Source organism: Oncorhynchus masou, chromosome 28 (genome assembly GCF_036934945.1).
Source record: "Oncorhynchus masou masou isolate Uvic2021 chromosome 28, UVic_Omas_1.1, whole genome shotgun sequence".
In the NCBI taxonomy this organism is placed as follows: domain Eukaryota; kingdom Metazoa; phylum Chordata; class Actinopteri; order Salmoniformes; family Salmonidae; genus Oncorhynchus; species Oncorhynchus masou.
The window spans coordinates 67642864-67656435 of record NC_088239.1 but is presented as its reverse complement, the minus strand read 5'-3'; the positions used below and the strand labels follow the sequence as shown (position 1 = coordinate 67656435).

The 13572-nt window shown below is 43.4% G+C and overlaps 1 protein-coding gene across 1 annotated transcript in view; it reads right to left on the bottom strand.

Moving 5' to 3' along the window:
- The window catches only part of LOC135518137 (seizure 6-like protein), a 91416-nt gene that overhangs the window by 44944 nt on the left and 32900 nt on the right, over positions 1–13572 (bottom strand). Inside the window, exons 2-3 of the mRNA XM_064943050.1 lie at positions 4748–5287; positions 3276–3415 (exon numbers count right to left, since the gene is read on the bottom strand). Coding sequence (XP_064799122.1) covers positions 3276–3415; positions 4748–5287 — 680 coding nt within the window. The remainder of the gene's footprint in view (positions 1–3275; positions 3416–4747; positions 5288–13572) is intronic.

Sequence of the window (13572 nt, the reverse complement as noted above, 5' to 3'; positions counted from 1 at the left end):
GATCTGATACTGGTACTCCCTGTATATAGCTCCACATTGATCTGGTACTGGTACTCCCTGTATATAGCTCCACATTGACCTGGTACTGGTACTCCCTTTATATAGCTCCACATTGACCTGGTACTGGTACTCCCTCTATATAGCTGCACATTGATCTGGTACTCCCTGTATATAGCTCCACATTGATCTGGTACTCCCTGTATATACAGTGCCTTGCAAAAGTATTCGGCCCCCTATTCGGCCCCCCCTACATTTTGCCACATTTCAGGCTTCAAACATAAAGATATAAAACTGTATTTTTTTGTGAAGAATCAACAACAAGTGGGACACAATCATGCAGTGGAACGACATTTATTGGATATTTCAAACCTTTTTAACAAATCAAAAACTGAAAAATTGGGCGTGCAAAATTATTCAGCCCCTTTACTTTCAGTGCAGCAAACTCTCTCCAGAAGTTCAGTGAGGATCTCTGAATGATCCAATGTTGACCTAAATGACTAATGATGATAAATACAATCCACCTGTGTGTAAGTCTCCGTATAAATGCACCTGCACTGTGATAGTCTCAGAGGTCTGTTAAAAGCGCAGAGAGCATCATGAAGAACAAGGAACACACCAGGCAGGTCCGAGATACTGTTGTGAAGAAGTTTAAAGCCGGATTTGGAAACAAAAAGATTTCCCAAGCTTTAAACATCCCAAGGAGCACTGTGCAAGCGATAATATTGAAATGGAAGGAGTATCAGACCACTGCAAATCTACCAAGACCTGGCCGTCCCTCTAAACTTTCAGCTCATACAAGGAGAAGACTGATCAGAGATGCAGCCAAGAGGCCCATGATCACTCTGGATGAACTGCAGAGATCTACAGCTGAGGTGGGAGACTCTGTCCATAGGACAACAATCAGTCGTATATTGCACAAATCTGGCCTTTATGGAAGAGTGGCAAGAAGAAAGCCATTTCTTAAAGATATCCATAAAAAGTGTTGTTTAAAGTTTGCCACAAGCCACCTGGGAGACATACCAAACATGTGGAAGAAGGTGCTCTGGTCAGATGAAACCAAAATGTAACTTTTTGGCAACAATGCAAAACGTTATGTTTGGCGTAAAAGCAACACAGCTCATCACCCTGAACACACCATACCCACTGTCAAACATGGTGGTGGCAGCATCATGGTTTGGGGCTGCTTTTCTTCATCAGGGACAGGGAAGATGGTTAAAATTGATGGGAAGATGGATGGAGCCAAATACAGGACCATTCTGGAAGAAAACCTGATGGAGTCTGCAAAAGACCTGAGACTGGGACGGAGATTTGTCTTCCAACAAGACAATGATCCAAAACATAAAGCAAAATCTACAATGGAATGGTTCAAAAATAAACATATCCAGGTGTTAGAATGGCCAAGTCAAAGTTCAGACCTGAATCCAATCGAGAATCTGTGGAAATAACTGAAAACTGCTGTTCACAAATGCTCTCCATCCAACCTCACTGAGCTCGAGCTGTTTTGCAAGGAGGAATGGGAAAAAATGTCAGTCTCTCGATGTGCAAAACTGATAGAGACATACCCCAAGCGACTTACAGCTGTAATCGGAGCAAAAGGTAGCGCTACAAAGTATTAACTTAAGGGGGCTGAATAATTTTTCACGCCCAATTTGTCAGTTTTTGATTTGTTAAAAAAGTTTGAAATATCCAATAAATGTCGTTCCACTGCATGATTGTGTCCCACTTGTTGTTGATTCTTCACAAAAAATACAGTTTTATATCTTTATGTTTGAAGCCTGAAATGTGGCAAAAGGTCTCCATTGTGTCCTCCTCCCAGAGCGCTAAGAACCTTGGCGTGATCCTGGACAACACCCTGTCGTTCTCAACCAACATCATGGCGGTGGCCCGTTCCTGTAGGTTCATGCTCTACAACATCCGCAGAGTACGACCCTGCCTCACACAGGAAGCGGCGCAGGTCCTAATCCAGGCACTTGTCATCTCCCGTCTGGATTACTGCAACTCGCTGTTGGCTGGGCTCCCTGCCTGTGCCATTAAACCCCTACAACTCATCCAGAACGCCGCAGCCCGTCTGGTGTTCAACCTTCCCAAGTTCTCTCACGTCACCCCGCTCCTCCGCTCTCTCCACTGGCTTCCAGTTGAAGCTCGCATCCGCTACAAGACCATGGTGCTTGCCTACGGAGCTGTGAGGGGAACGGCACCGCAGTACCTCCAGGCTCTGATCAGGCCCTACACCCAAGCAAGGGCACTGCGTTCATCCACCTCTGGCCTGCTCGCCTCCCTACCACTGAGGAAGTACAGTTCCCGCTCAGCCCAGTCAAAACTGTTCGCTGCTCTGGCCCCCCAATGGTGGAACAAACTCCCTCACGACGCCAGGACAGCGGAGTCAATCACCACCTTCCGGAGACACCTGAAACCCCACCTCTTCAAGGAATACCTAGGATAGGTTAAGTAATCCTTCTCACCCCCCCCCCCTTAATGATTTAGATGCACTATTGTAAAGTGGCTGTTCCACTGGATGTCAGAAGGTGAATTCACCAATTTGTAAGTCGCTCTGGATAAGAGCGTCTGCTAAATGACTTAAATGTAAATGTAAAGTTCAAGGTGGCCGAATACTTTCGCAAGGCACTGTAGCTCCACATTGATCTGGTACTCCCTGTATATAGCTCCACATTGATCTGGTACTCCCTGTATATAGCTCCACATTGATCTGGTATTCTTGTGCATTTTATTTTATTCCTCTTGTGTTAGTTAATTTATATATATATTACTCTGTATCATTGGGAAAGGTTCGTCAGCAAGCATTTCACTAATGTATACACCAATTTAATTTGACGCATGTCATAAATACATTTTGATTTGATTTGGAGGGCAGGGTGCTGTACCAGCAGACATCACTAGGGGTCAGAGACAATCCTGCGATCAATACAGAGTCAGCAATCACAATGCAGTCTGTGTGTCCGTGTCATTGAGTACGTTTACATGCACACTAATAATTCGATGTTAAACTATATTTTTATATCGAAAGTAAGCGTACGTTAATTAAAAACATCTGGTTTTCGGAGCAATCTTTCAAATGATTAGGACATGTAAACAGCTTAATCGGCGTTCCAGTGGTGTATCTGATCTGCTCATGTGCTAGCACCAGTCGAGCCTCCCTCTTTAGCGCCAGTGAAGTGAGTTCAGATACAACGTATGCATCTTATAAGTAGTTTTCACATACAAACTTGTGCATATAACATCACTCAGTGAAAGCACATGTGTGTTTGTTTGTTTACCTGTAGCTCGACTCCATAGCCTGTGTACACAGTGACGGTGTATGTACAGTGTAGGAATGTTCCATCTGGGAGGGGGGGGTCGTCAGAAGAGTCTATGTATCCCTCGGGGTCGGAGAAATTCACCATACAGCCAGACACAGCTAGAGATAAGAGGAGAGGACAAAAATCGATTTAACAATACAATATTTGAGAAATTTATTTCACAGTGTAATCCAGGATGCTGGTGAGATAAGCATATCTCTGTCTTCAGTGAGAGAAAGGTAAACAACATCAACAACTGCTTTCTGAAAAGGACAGGGTGTTCTCTGACATTGATGATGCTCCAGTCTAGTCTAATGCAGAGGTTGGAACGGTTCAGAGAACAGAACTGAAAACCAGAAAATAAGGACATTGCTCAAGGAACAGAACAGGGAACGAAAATGATCTATACTGTTCTGGAACAGAACCGTTATTTTAAAAGCATGGAAACCGGCTAATAAAGTATTGTTTATGCTCCGGGTATATTTCCCAGTCCCACAAACAAATGTAACGAAGTGCCTATGCAAAGTCCTCCCTGTGTCAATCAGAAACGTTTTAGAGTGTCCATGAGTAGGCTACCTGCCGCTACCACTCCGAAGCATAGGCTACTGTAGCCTACTGACGATAGCTACATGCATGATTCGGAAGATAGGGAGAGAGATTTTTATTTAGAAAATAATGGATTTGGCCTCCCGAGTGGCGCAGTGGTCTAAGGCACTGCATCACAGTGCTAGAGGCGTTACTACAGACCCAGGTTTGATCCCGGGCTGTATCCCAACCGGCCGTGATCGGGAGTCCCATAGGGCGGCGCACAATTGGCCCAGCATCGTCTGGGTTAAGGAAGGGTAATTTTCTATGCTAGTTAGGGATACTATAGTTATCACATTTCACATTGGATTCATTAACTACAAAAAGGTAAGACATGTCTTTAATTCCGGTGCGCGCTCTGCATGCACAAGCTTGTTAGCTAGCTTGCTCTGGTCCAATGTTAAGCCAAGTCTCTGAAGTTCAAAGACATTCAAAGTTCCTCCATAGAAGCTGCTCCTCCGTAGGTATAATTCTGTGGGCCTAATTCAGATAATGCATGTCATAACAAGATGCCCTTCATCCTCTCTCGTTCTCTCCCGCAAAATGTTAAGATGCATCTCGTGCCCTACACTTGTCTTTCCATCAAGCCCGTAAACAACTTTAGCATAGCAAACTGCTCTATCCGCACTAATTGGTGAAGTTTAATTTAATTTAAAGAGCAAATTTTTAATTTTTTAAAATAAGGATTTCAGAGGTTCAAAAATGAACAGAAAGGAACGATATAAAACTTTACTTTTTTTTTGTTCAAACTAGTTAGGAACTTTATTTTGCTGGTCGGAACTAAAAAAAAGTATGTTTCTGTTCAGAATGAAAAGATCGAAAATAATTTTGGTTCCAACCCCTGGTCTAATGTATACCACTTATACCCGGTGAAGGTGTTTCTGCATCGATGTCTGCATCTGCATCCACGGTCGCCGTGACGATAGTGGTGACCTCATCTCGCTGTCCCGGCGGTGTGTGTGTCACGGGCTGAGAGGAGGAGGTGAGGGTGTTGCTGTCGGGCTGGGAGAGCTGTGAAGGGAGGGGTGATCCGCTGTCGTGGGGTTGTGAAACTGGGGGTTGTATCCTCTTCAACAGACCCTGTTGATCCAGAGACAGACCTCCAGACAAGCCCCATGTGCTCATTTCTCTCCCCAGGAGAGGCAGCAGGTCCTGGGGCAGAGCTGAGGGCAGGACCATTCCCCCTGTCTGGGAGAAGAGATGATCCTTCTGAGCCAGGACTGACTCTAGCAGATCACCAGCGGCACTCATCCCCACCCCGGGCCCTAACCCAGCCTCAGGCCCTCTCCCCACCCTGGGCCCTAACCCAGCCTCGGGCCCTCTCCCCCTGGGTGAGTTTCTGTCTGTGTTCGCTATGGCTGGAGAGGGGGAGGGGGAGGAAAGTGGAGGTGTGGTGTCGATCTCAGCTAGAGAAACACACAGAGAGAGAGAGAGAAAGAGAACGAAAGAGAGAAAGAGTGAGACTCAGGCAACATTTTCCAGGGGTCATGCAGTCTGGACACGAGCGCTGCTTTTAGCTCTGGGAATAATTGTCCTCTTATTTACATTCTGTTAGGTCAGAGCTGGAGCTCCATGGGTTCTACTGTCTGTTCCACTATTATAAGGACCACTGTCTGTTCAACTGTTATCAGGAATATTGTCTGTTCTACTGGCTGTTCAACATTTATCAGGAATACTGTCTCTTCCACTCTCTGTTCCACTGTCTGTTCCACTGTTATCAGGACTATTGTCTGTTCGACTGTCTGTTCCATTGTTATCAGGACCACTGTCTGTTTAACTGTTATCAGGACTACTGTCTGTTCCACTGTCTGTTCTACTGTCTGTTCCACTGTTATCAAGACTATTGTCTGTTCTACTGTCTGTTCCATTGTCTGTTATACTGAAATCAGGATTACTGTCTGTTCTACTGTCTGTTCCACTGTTATCAGGACTACTGTCTCTTCCACTTTCTGTTCTACTCTCTGTTCCACTGTTATCAGGACTACTGTCTGTTCCACTGTTATCAGGACTATTGTATGTTCCACTGTCTGTTCCACTATTATCAGGACCACTGTCTGTTCCACTGTTATCAGGAATATTGTCTGTTCCACTGTCTGTTCAACTGTTATCAGGACTATTGTCTGTTCCACTGTCTGTTCCACTGTTATCAGGAATATTGTCTGTTCCACTGTCTGTTCCACTGTTATCAGGAATATTGTCTGTTCCACTGTCTGTTCAACTGTTATCAGGAATATTGTTTTTTCTACTGTCTGTTCTACTGTCTGTTCCACTGTTATCAGGACTACTGTCTGTTCCACTGTCAGTTCCACTCTCTTTTCCACTGTCTGTTCCACTGTTAGCAGGACTATTGTCTGTTCCACTGTTAGCAGGACTATTGTCTGTTCAAAACTGTTATCAGGAATACTCTCTTCCACTCTCTGTTCCACTGTCTGTTCCACTGTTATCAGGACTATTGTCTATTCCACTGTCTGTTCCATTGTTATCAGGACCACTGTCTGTTCCACTGTCTGTTGCACTGTTATCAAGACTACTGTCTGTTCCACTGTCAGTTCCACTGTCTGTTCCACTGTTATCATGACTATTGTCTGTTCCACTGTCAATTTCACTGTCTGTTCCACTGTCTGTTCCACTGTTATCAGGACTATTGTCTGTTCCACTGTCTGTTCCACTGTTATCAGGACTATTGTCTGTTCCACTTTCTGTTCTACTGTCTGTTCCACTTTTACCAGGACTAATTTCTGCTCCACTGTCTGTTCAATTGTCATCAGGACCAATGTCTGTTCAACTGATATCAGGACTACTGTCTGTTCCACTGTTATCAGGACTACTGTCTGTTCCACTGTCTGTTCCACTGTCTGTTCCACTGTTATCAGGACTATTGTCTGTTCAATTGTTATCAGGACTATGGTCTGTTCTACTGTCTGTTCAACTGTTATCAGGACTACTGTCTGTTCCACTGTTATCAGGACTACTGTCTGTTCAACTGTTATCAGGACTACTGTCTGTTCCACTGTTATCAGGACTACTGTCTGTTCAACTGTTATCAGGACTACCCTCTGTTCTACTGTCTGTTCCATTGTCTGTTCCACTGTTATCAAGACTACTGTCTGTTCCACTGTCAGTTCCACTGTTATCAGGACCACTGTCTGTTCAATTGTTATCAAGACTACTGTCTGTTCCACTGTCTGTTCCACTGTTATCAGGACTACTGTCTGTTCCACTGTCTGTTCAACTGTTATCAGGACTATTGTCTGTTCCACTGTCTGTTCCACTGTTATCAGGACTACTGTCTATTCCACTGTCTGTTTCACTGTTATCAGGACTACTGTCTCTTACACTGTCTGTTCCACTGTTATCAGGACTATTTTCTGTTCCACTGTCTGTTCAATTGTCATCAGGACCAATGTCTGTTCAACTGATATCAGGCCTACTGTCTGTTCTACTGTCTATTCCACTGTTATCAGGACTACTGTCTGTTCCACTTTATGTTCTACTGTCTGTTCCACTGTTATCAGGACTACTGTCTGTTCCACACTCTGTTCCACTGTCTGTACTACTGTTATCAGGACTACTGTCTGTTCCACTATTATCAGGACCACTCTCTGTTCAACTGTTATCAGGACTACTGTCTGGTCTACTGTTATCAGGACTACCCTCTGTTCTACTGTCTGTTCCATTGTCTGTTCAACTGATATCAGGACTACTGTCTATCCCACATTCTGTTCTACTGTCTGTTCTACTGTTATCAGGACTACTGTCTGTTCCACTTTATGTTCTACTGTCTGTTCTACCGTTATCAGGACTACTGTCTCTTCCACTGTCTGTTCAACTGTTATCAGGACAATTGTCTGTTCAACTGCTATCAGGACTACTGTCTGTTCCACTGTTATCAGGACCACTGTCTGCTCAATTGTTATCAGGACAATTGTCTGTTCTACTGTCTGGTCAACTATTATCAGGACTACTGTCTCTCCCACTGTCTGTTCCACTGTTATCAGTACTATTGTCTTTTCTACTGTCTGTTCCATTGTCTGTTCAACTGATATCTGGACTACTGTCTGTTCCACTGTCTGTTCCACTGTTATCAGGACTACTGTCAATCCCACATTCTGTTCTACTGTCTGTTCTACTGTTATCAGGACCACTGTCTGTTCAACTAATATCAGGACTATTGTCTGTTCCACTGTCTGTTCCACTGTTATCAGGACTATTGTCTGTTCCACTTTCTGTTCTACTTTCTGTTCCACTGTTACCAGGACTATTTTCTGCTCCACTGTCTGTTCAATTGTCATCAGGACCAATGTCTGTTCAACTGATATCAGGACTACTGTCTGTTCTACTGTCTGTTCCACTGTTATCAGGACTACTGTCTGTTCCACTGTCTGTTCCACTGTTATCAGGACTATTGTCTGTTCCACTTTCTGTTCTACTGTCTGTTCCACTTTTACCAGGACTATTTTACATTTACATTACATTTAAGTCATTTAGCAGACGCTCTTATCCAGAGCGACTTACAAATTTTCTGCTCCACTGTCTGTTCAATTGTCATCAGGACCAATGTCTGTTCAACTGATATCAGGACTACTGTCTGTTCCACTGTTATCAGGACTACTGTCTGTTCTACTGTTTATTCCACTGTTATCAGGACTACTGTCTGTTCCACTTTATGTTCTACTGTCTGTTCCACTGTTATCAGGACTACTGTCTGTTCCACACTCTGTTCCATTGTCTGTACTACTGTTATCAGGACTACTGTCTGTTCCACTATTATCAGGACCACTCTCTGTTCAACTGTTATCAGGACTACTGTCTGGTCTACTGTTATCAGGACTACCCTCTGTTCTACTGTCTGTTCCATTGTCTGTTCAACTGATATCAGGACTACTGTCTATCCCACATTCTGTTCTACTGTCTGTTCTACTGTTATCAGGACTACTGTCTGTTCCACTTTATGTTCTACTGTCTGTTCTACTGTTATCAGGACTACTGTCTCTTCCACTGTCTGTTCAACTGTTATCAGGACAATTGTCTGTTCAACTGCTATCAGGACTACTGTCTGTTCCACTGTTATCAGGACCACTGTCTGCTCAATTGTTATCAGGACAATTGTCTGTTCTACTGTCTGTTCCACTGTTATCAGGACCACTGTCTGCTCAATTGTTATCAGGACAATTGTCTGTTCTACTGTCTGTTCCACTGTTATCAGTACTATTGTCTGTTCCACTGTCTGTTCCATTGTCTGTTCAACTGATATCTGGACTACTGTCTGTTCCACTGTCTGTTCCACTGTTATCAGGACTACTGTCTCTCCACTGTCTGTTCCACTGTTATCAGTACTATTGTCTGTTCCACTGTCTGTTCCATTGTCTGTTCAACTGATATCTGGACTACTGTCTGTTCCACTGTCTGTTCCACTGTTATCAGGACTACTGTCAATCCCACATTCTGTTCTACTGTCTGTTCTACTGTTATCAGGACTGCTGTCTGTTCCACTGTCTGTTCCACTGTCTGATCTACTGTTATCAGGTCTACTGTCTGTTCCACTGTCTGTTCCACTGTTATCAGGACTATTGTCTGTTCTACTGTCTGTTCAACTGTTATCAGGACCACTGTCTGTTCAACTAATATCAGGACTATTGTCTGTTCCACTGTCTGTTCCACTGTTATCAGGACTATTGTCTGTTCCACTTTCTGTTCTACTTTCTGTTCCACTGTTACCAGGACTATTTTCTGCTCCACTGTCTGTTCAATTGTCATCAGGACCAATGTCTGTTCAACTGATATCAGGACTACTGTCTGTTCTACTGTCTGTTCCACTGTTATCAGGACTACTGTCTGTTCCACTGTTATCAGGACCACTGTCTGCTCAATTGTTATCAGGACAATTGTCTGTTCTACTGTCTGGTCAACTATTATCAGGACTACTGTCTCTCCCACTGTATGTTCCACTGTTATCAGTACTATTGTCTTTTCTACTGTCTGTTCCATTGTCTGTTCAACTGATATCTGGACTACTGTCTGTTCCACTGTCTGTTCCACTGTTATCAGGACTACTGTCAATCCTACATTCTGTTCTACTGTCTGTTCTACTGTTATCAGGACTGCTGTCTGTTCCACTGTCTGTTCCACTGTCTGTTCTACTGTTATCAGGACTATTGTCTGTTCAATTGTTATCAGGACTATGGTCTGTTCTACTGTCTGTTCAACTGATATCAGGACTACTGTCTGTTCCACTGTTATCAGGACTACTGTCTGTTCCACTGTCTGTTCCACTGTCTGTTCCACTGTTATCAGGACTATTGTCTGTTCCACTTTCTGTTCTACTTTCTGTTCCACTGTTACCAGGACTATTTTCTGCTCCACTGTCTGTTCAATTGTCATCAGGACCAATGTCTGTTCAACTGATATCAGGACTACTGTCTGTTCTACTGTCTGTTCCACTGTTATCAGGACTACTGTCTGTTCCACTGTCTGTTCCACTGTTATCAGGACTATTGTCTGTTCCACTTTCTGTTCTACTGTCTGTTCCACTTTTACCAGGACTATTTTACATTTACATTACATTTAAGTCATTTAGCAGACGCTCTTATCCAGAGCGACTTACAAATTTTCTGCTCCACTGTCTGTTCAATTGTCATCAGGACCAATGTCTGTTCAACTGATATCAGGACTACTGTCTGTTCCACTGTTATCAGGACTACTGTCTGTTCTACTGTTTATTCCACTGTTATCAGGACTACTGTCTGTTCCACTTTATGTTCTACTGTCTGTTCCACTGTTATCAGGACTACTGTCTGTTCCACACTCTGTTCCATTGTCTGTACTACTGTTATCAGGACTACTGTCTGTTCCACTATTATCAGGACCACTCTCTGTTCAACTGTTATCAGGACTACTGTCTGGTCTACTGTTATCAGGACTACCCTCTGTTCTACTGTCTGTTCCATTGTCTGTTCAACTGATATCAGGACTACTGTCTATCCCACATTCTGTTCTACTGTCTGTTCTACTGTTATCAGGACTACTGTCTGTTCCACTTTATGTTCTACTGTCTGTTCTACTGTTATCAGGACTACTGTCTCTTCCACTGTCTGTTCAACTGTTATCAGGACAATTGTCTGTTCAACTGCTATCAGGACTACTGTCTGTTCCACTGTTATCAGGACCACTGTCTGCTCAATTGTTATCAGGACAATTGTCTGTTCTACTGTCTGTTCCACTGTTATCAGTACTATTGTCTGTTCCACTGTCTGTTCCATTGTCTGTTCAACTGATATCTGGACTACTGTCTGTTCCACTGTCTGTTCCACTGTTATCAGGACTACTGTCTCTCCCACTGTCTGTTCCACTGTTATCAGTACTATTGTCTGTTCCACTGTCTGTTCCATTGTCTGTTCAACTGATATCTGGACTACTGTCTGTTCCACTGTCTGTTCCACTGTTATCAGGACTACTGTCAATCCCACATTCTGTTCTACTGTCTGTTCTACTGTTATCAGGACTGCTGTCTGTTCCACTGTCTGTTCCACTGTCTGATCTACTGTTATCAGGTCTACTGTCTGTTCCACTGTCTGTTCCACTGTTATCAGGACTATTGTCTGTTCTACTGTCTGTTCAACTGTTATCAGGACCACTGTCTGTTCAACTAATATCAGGACTATTGTCTGTTCCACTGTCTGTTCCACTGTTATCAGGACTATTGTCTGTTCCACTTTCTGTTCTACTTTCTGTTCCACTGTTACCAGGACTATTTTCTGCTCCACTGTCTGTTCAATTGTCATCAGGACCAATGTCTGTTCAACTGATATCAGGACTACTGTCTGTTCTACTGTCTGTTCCACTGTTATCAGGACTACTGTCTGTTCCACTGTTATCAGGACCACTGTCTGCTCAATTGTTATCAGGACAATTGTCTGTTCTACTGTATGTTCCACTGTTATCAGTACTATTGTCTTTTCTACTGTCTGTTCCATTGTCTGTTCAACTGATATCTGGACTACTGTCTGTTCCACTGTCTGTTCCACTGTCTGTTCCACTGTTATCAGGACTACTGTCAATCCTACATTCTGTTCTACTGTCTGTTCTACTGTTATCAGGACTGCTGTCTGTTCCACTGTCTGTTCCACTGTCTGTTCTACTGTTATCAGGACTATTGTCTGTTCAATTGTTATCAGGACTATGGTCTGTTCTACTGTCTGTTCAACTGATATCAGGACTACTGTCTGTTCCACTGTTATCAGGACTACTGTCTGTTCCACTGTCTGTTCTACTGTCTGTTCCACTGTTATCAAGACTATTGTCTGTTCTACTGTCTGTTCCATTGTCTGTTATACTGAAATCAGGATTACTGTCTGTTCTACTGTCTGTTCCACTGTTATCAGGACTACTGTCTCTTCCACTTTCTGTTCTACTCTCTGTTCCACTGTTATCAGGACTACTGTCTGTTCCACTGTTATCAGGACTATTGTATGTTCCACTGTCTGTTCCACTATTATCAGGACCACTGTCTGTTCCACTGTTATCAGGAATATTGTCTGTTCCACTGTCTGTTCAACTGTTATCAGGACTATTGTCTGTTCCACTGTCTGTTCCACTGTTATCAGGAATATTGTCTGTTCCACTGTCTGTTCCACTGTTATCAGGAATATTGTCTGTTCCACTGTCTGTTCAACTGTTATCAGGAATATTGTTTTTTCTACTGTCTGTTCTACTGTCTGTTCCACTGTTATCAGGACTACTGTCTGTTCCACTGTCAGTTCCACTCTCTTTTCCACTGTCTGTTCCACTGTTAGCAGGACTATTGTCTGTTCCACTGTTAGCAGGACTATTGTCTGTTCAACTGTTATCAGGAATACTCTCTTCCACTCTCTGTTCCACTGTCTGTTCCACTGTTATCAGGACTATTGTCTATTCCACTGTCTGTTCCATTGTTATCAGGACCACTGTCTGTTCCACTGTCTGTTGCACTGTTATCAAGACTACTGTCTGTTCCACTGTCAGTTCCACTGTCTGTTCCACTGTTATTATGACTATTGTCTGTTCCACTGTCAATTTCACTGTCTGTTCCACTGTCTGTTTTACTGTTATCAGGTCTACTGTCTGTTCCACTGTCTGTTCCACTGTTATCAGGACTATTGTCTGTTCCACTGTCTGTTCCACTGTTATCAGGACTATTGTCTGTTCCACTTTCTGTTCTACTGTCTGTTCCACTTTTACCAGGACTATTTTCTGCTCCACTGTCTGTTCAATTGTCATCAGGACCAATGTCTGTTCAACTGATATCAGGACTACTGTCTGTTCCACTGTTATCAGGACTACTGTCTGTTCCACTGTCTGTTCCACTGTCTGTTCCACTGTTATCAGGACTATTGTCTGTTCAATTGTTATCAGGACTATGGTCTGTTCTACTGTCTGTTCAACTGTTATCAGGACTACTGTCTGTTCCACTGTTATCAGGACTACTGTCTGTTCAACTGTTATCAGGACTACTGTCTGTTCCACTGTTATCAGGACCACTGTCTGTTCAACTGTTATCAGGACTACCCTCTGTTCTACTGTCTGTTCCATTGTCTGTTCCACTGTTATCAAGACTACTGTCTGTTCCACTGTCAGTTCCACTGTTATCAGGACCACTGTCTGTTCAATTGTTATCAAGACTACTGTCTGTTCCACTGTCTGTTCCACTGTTATC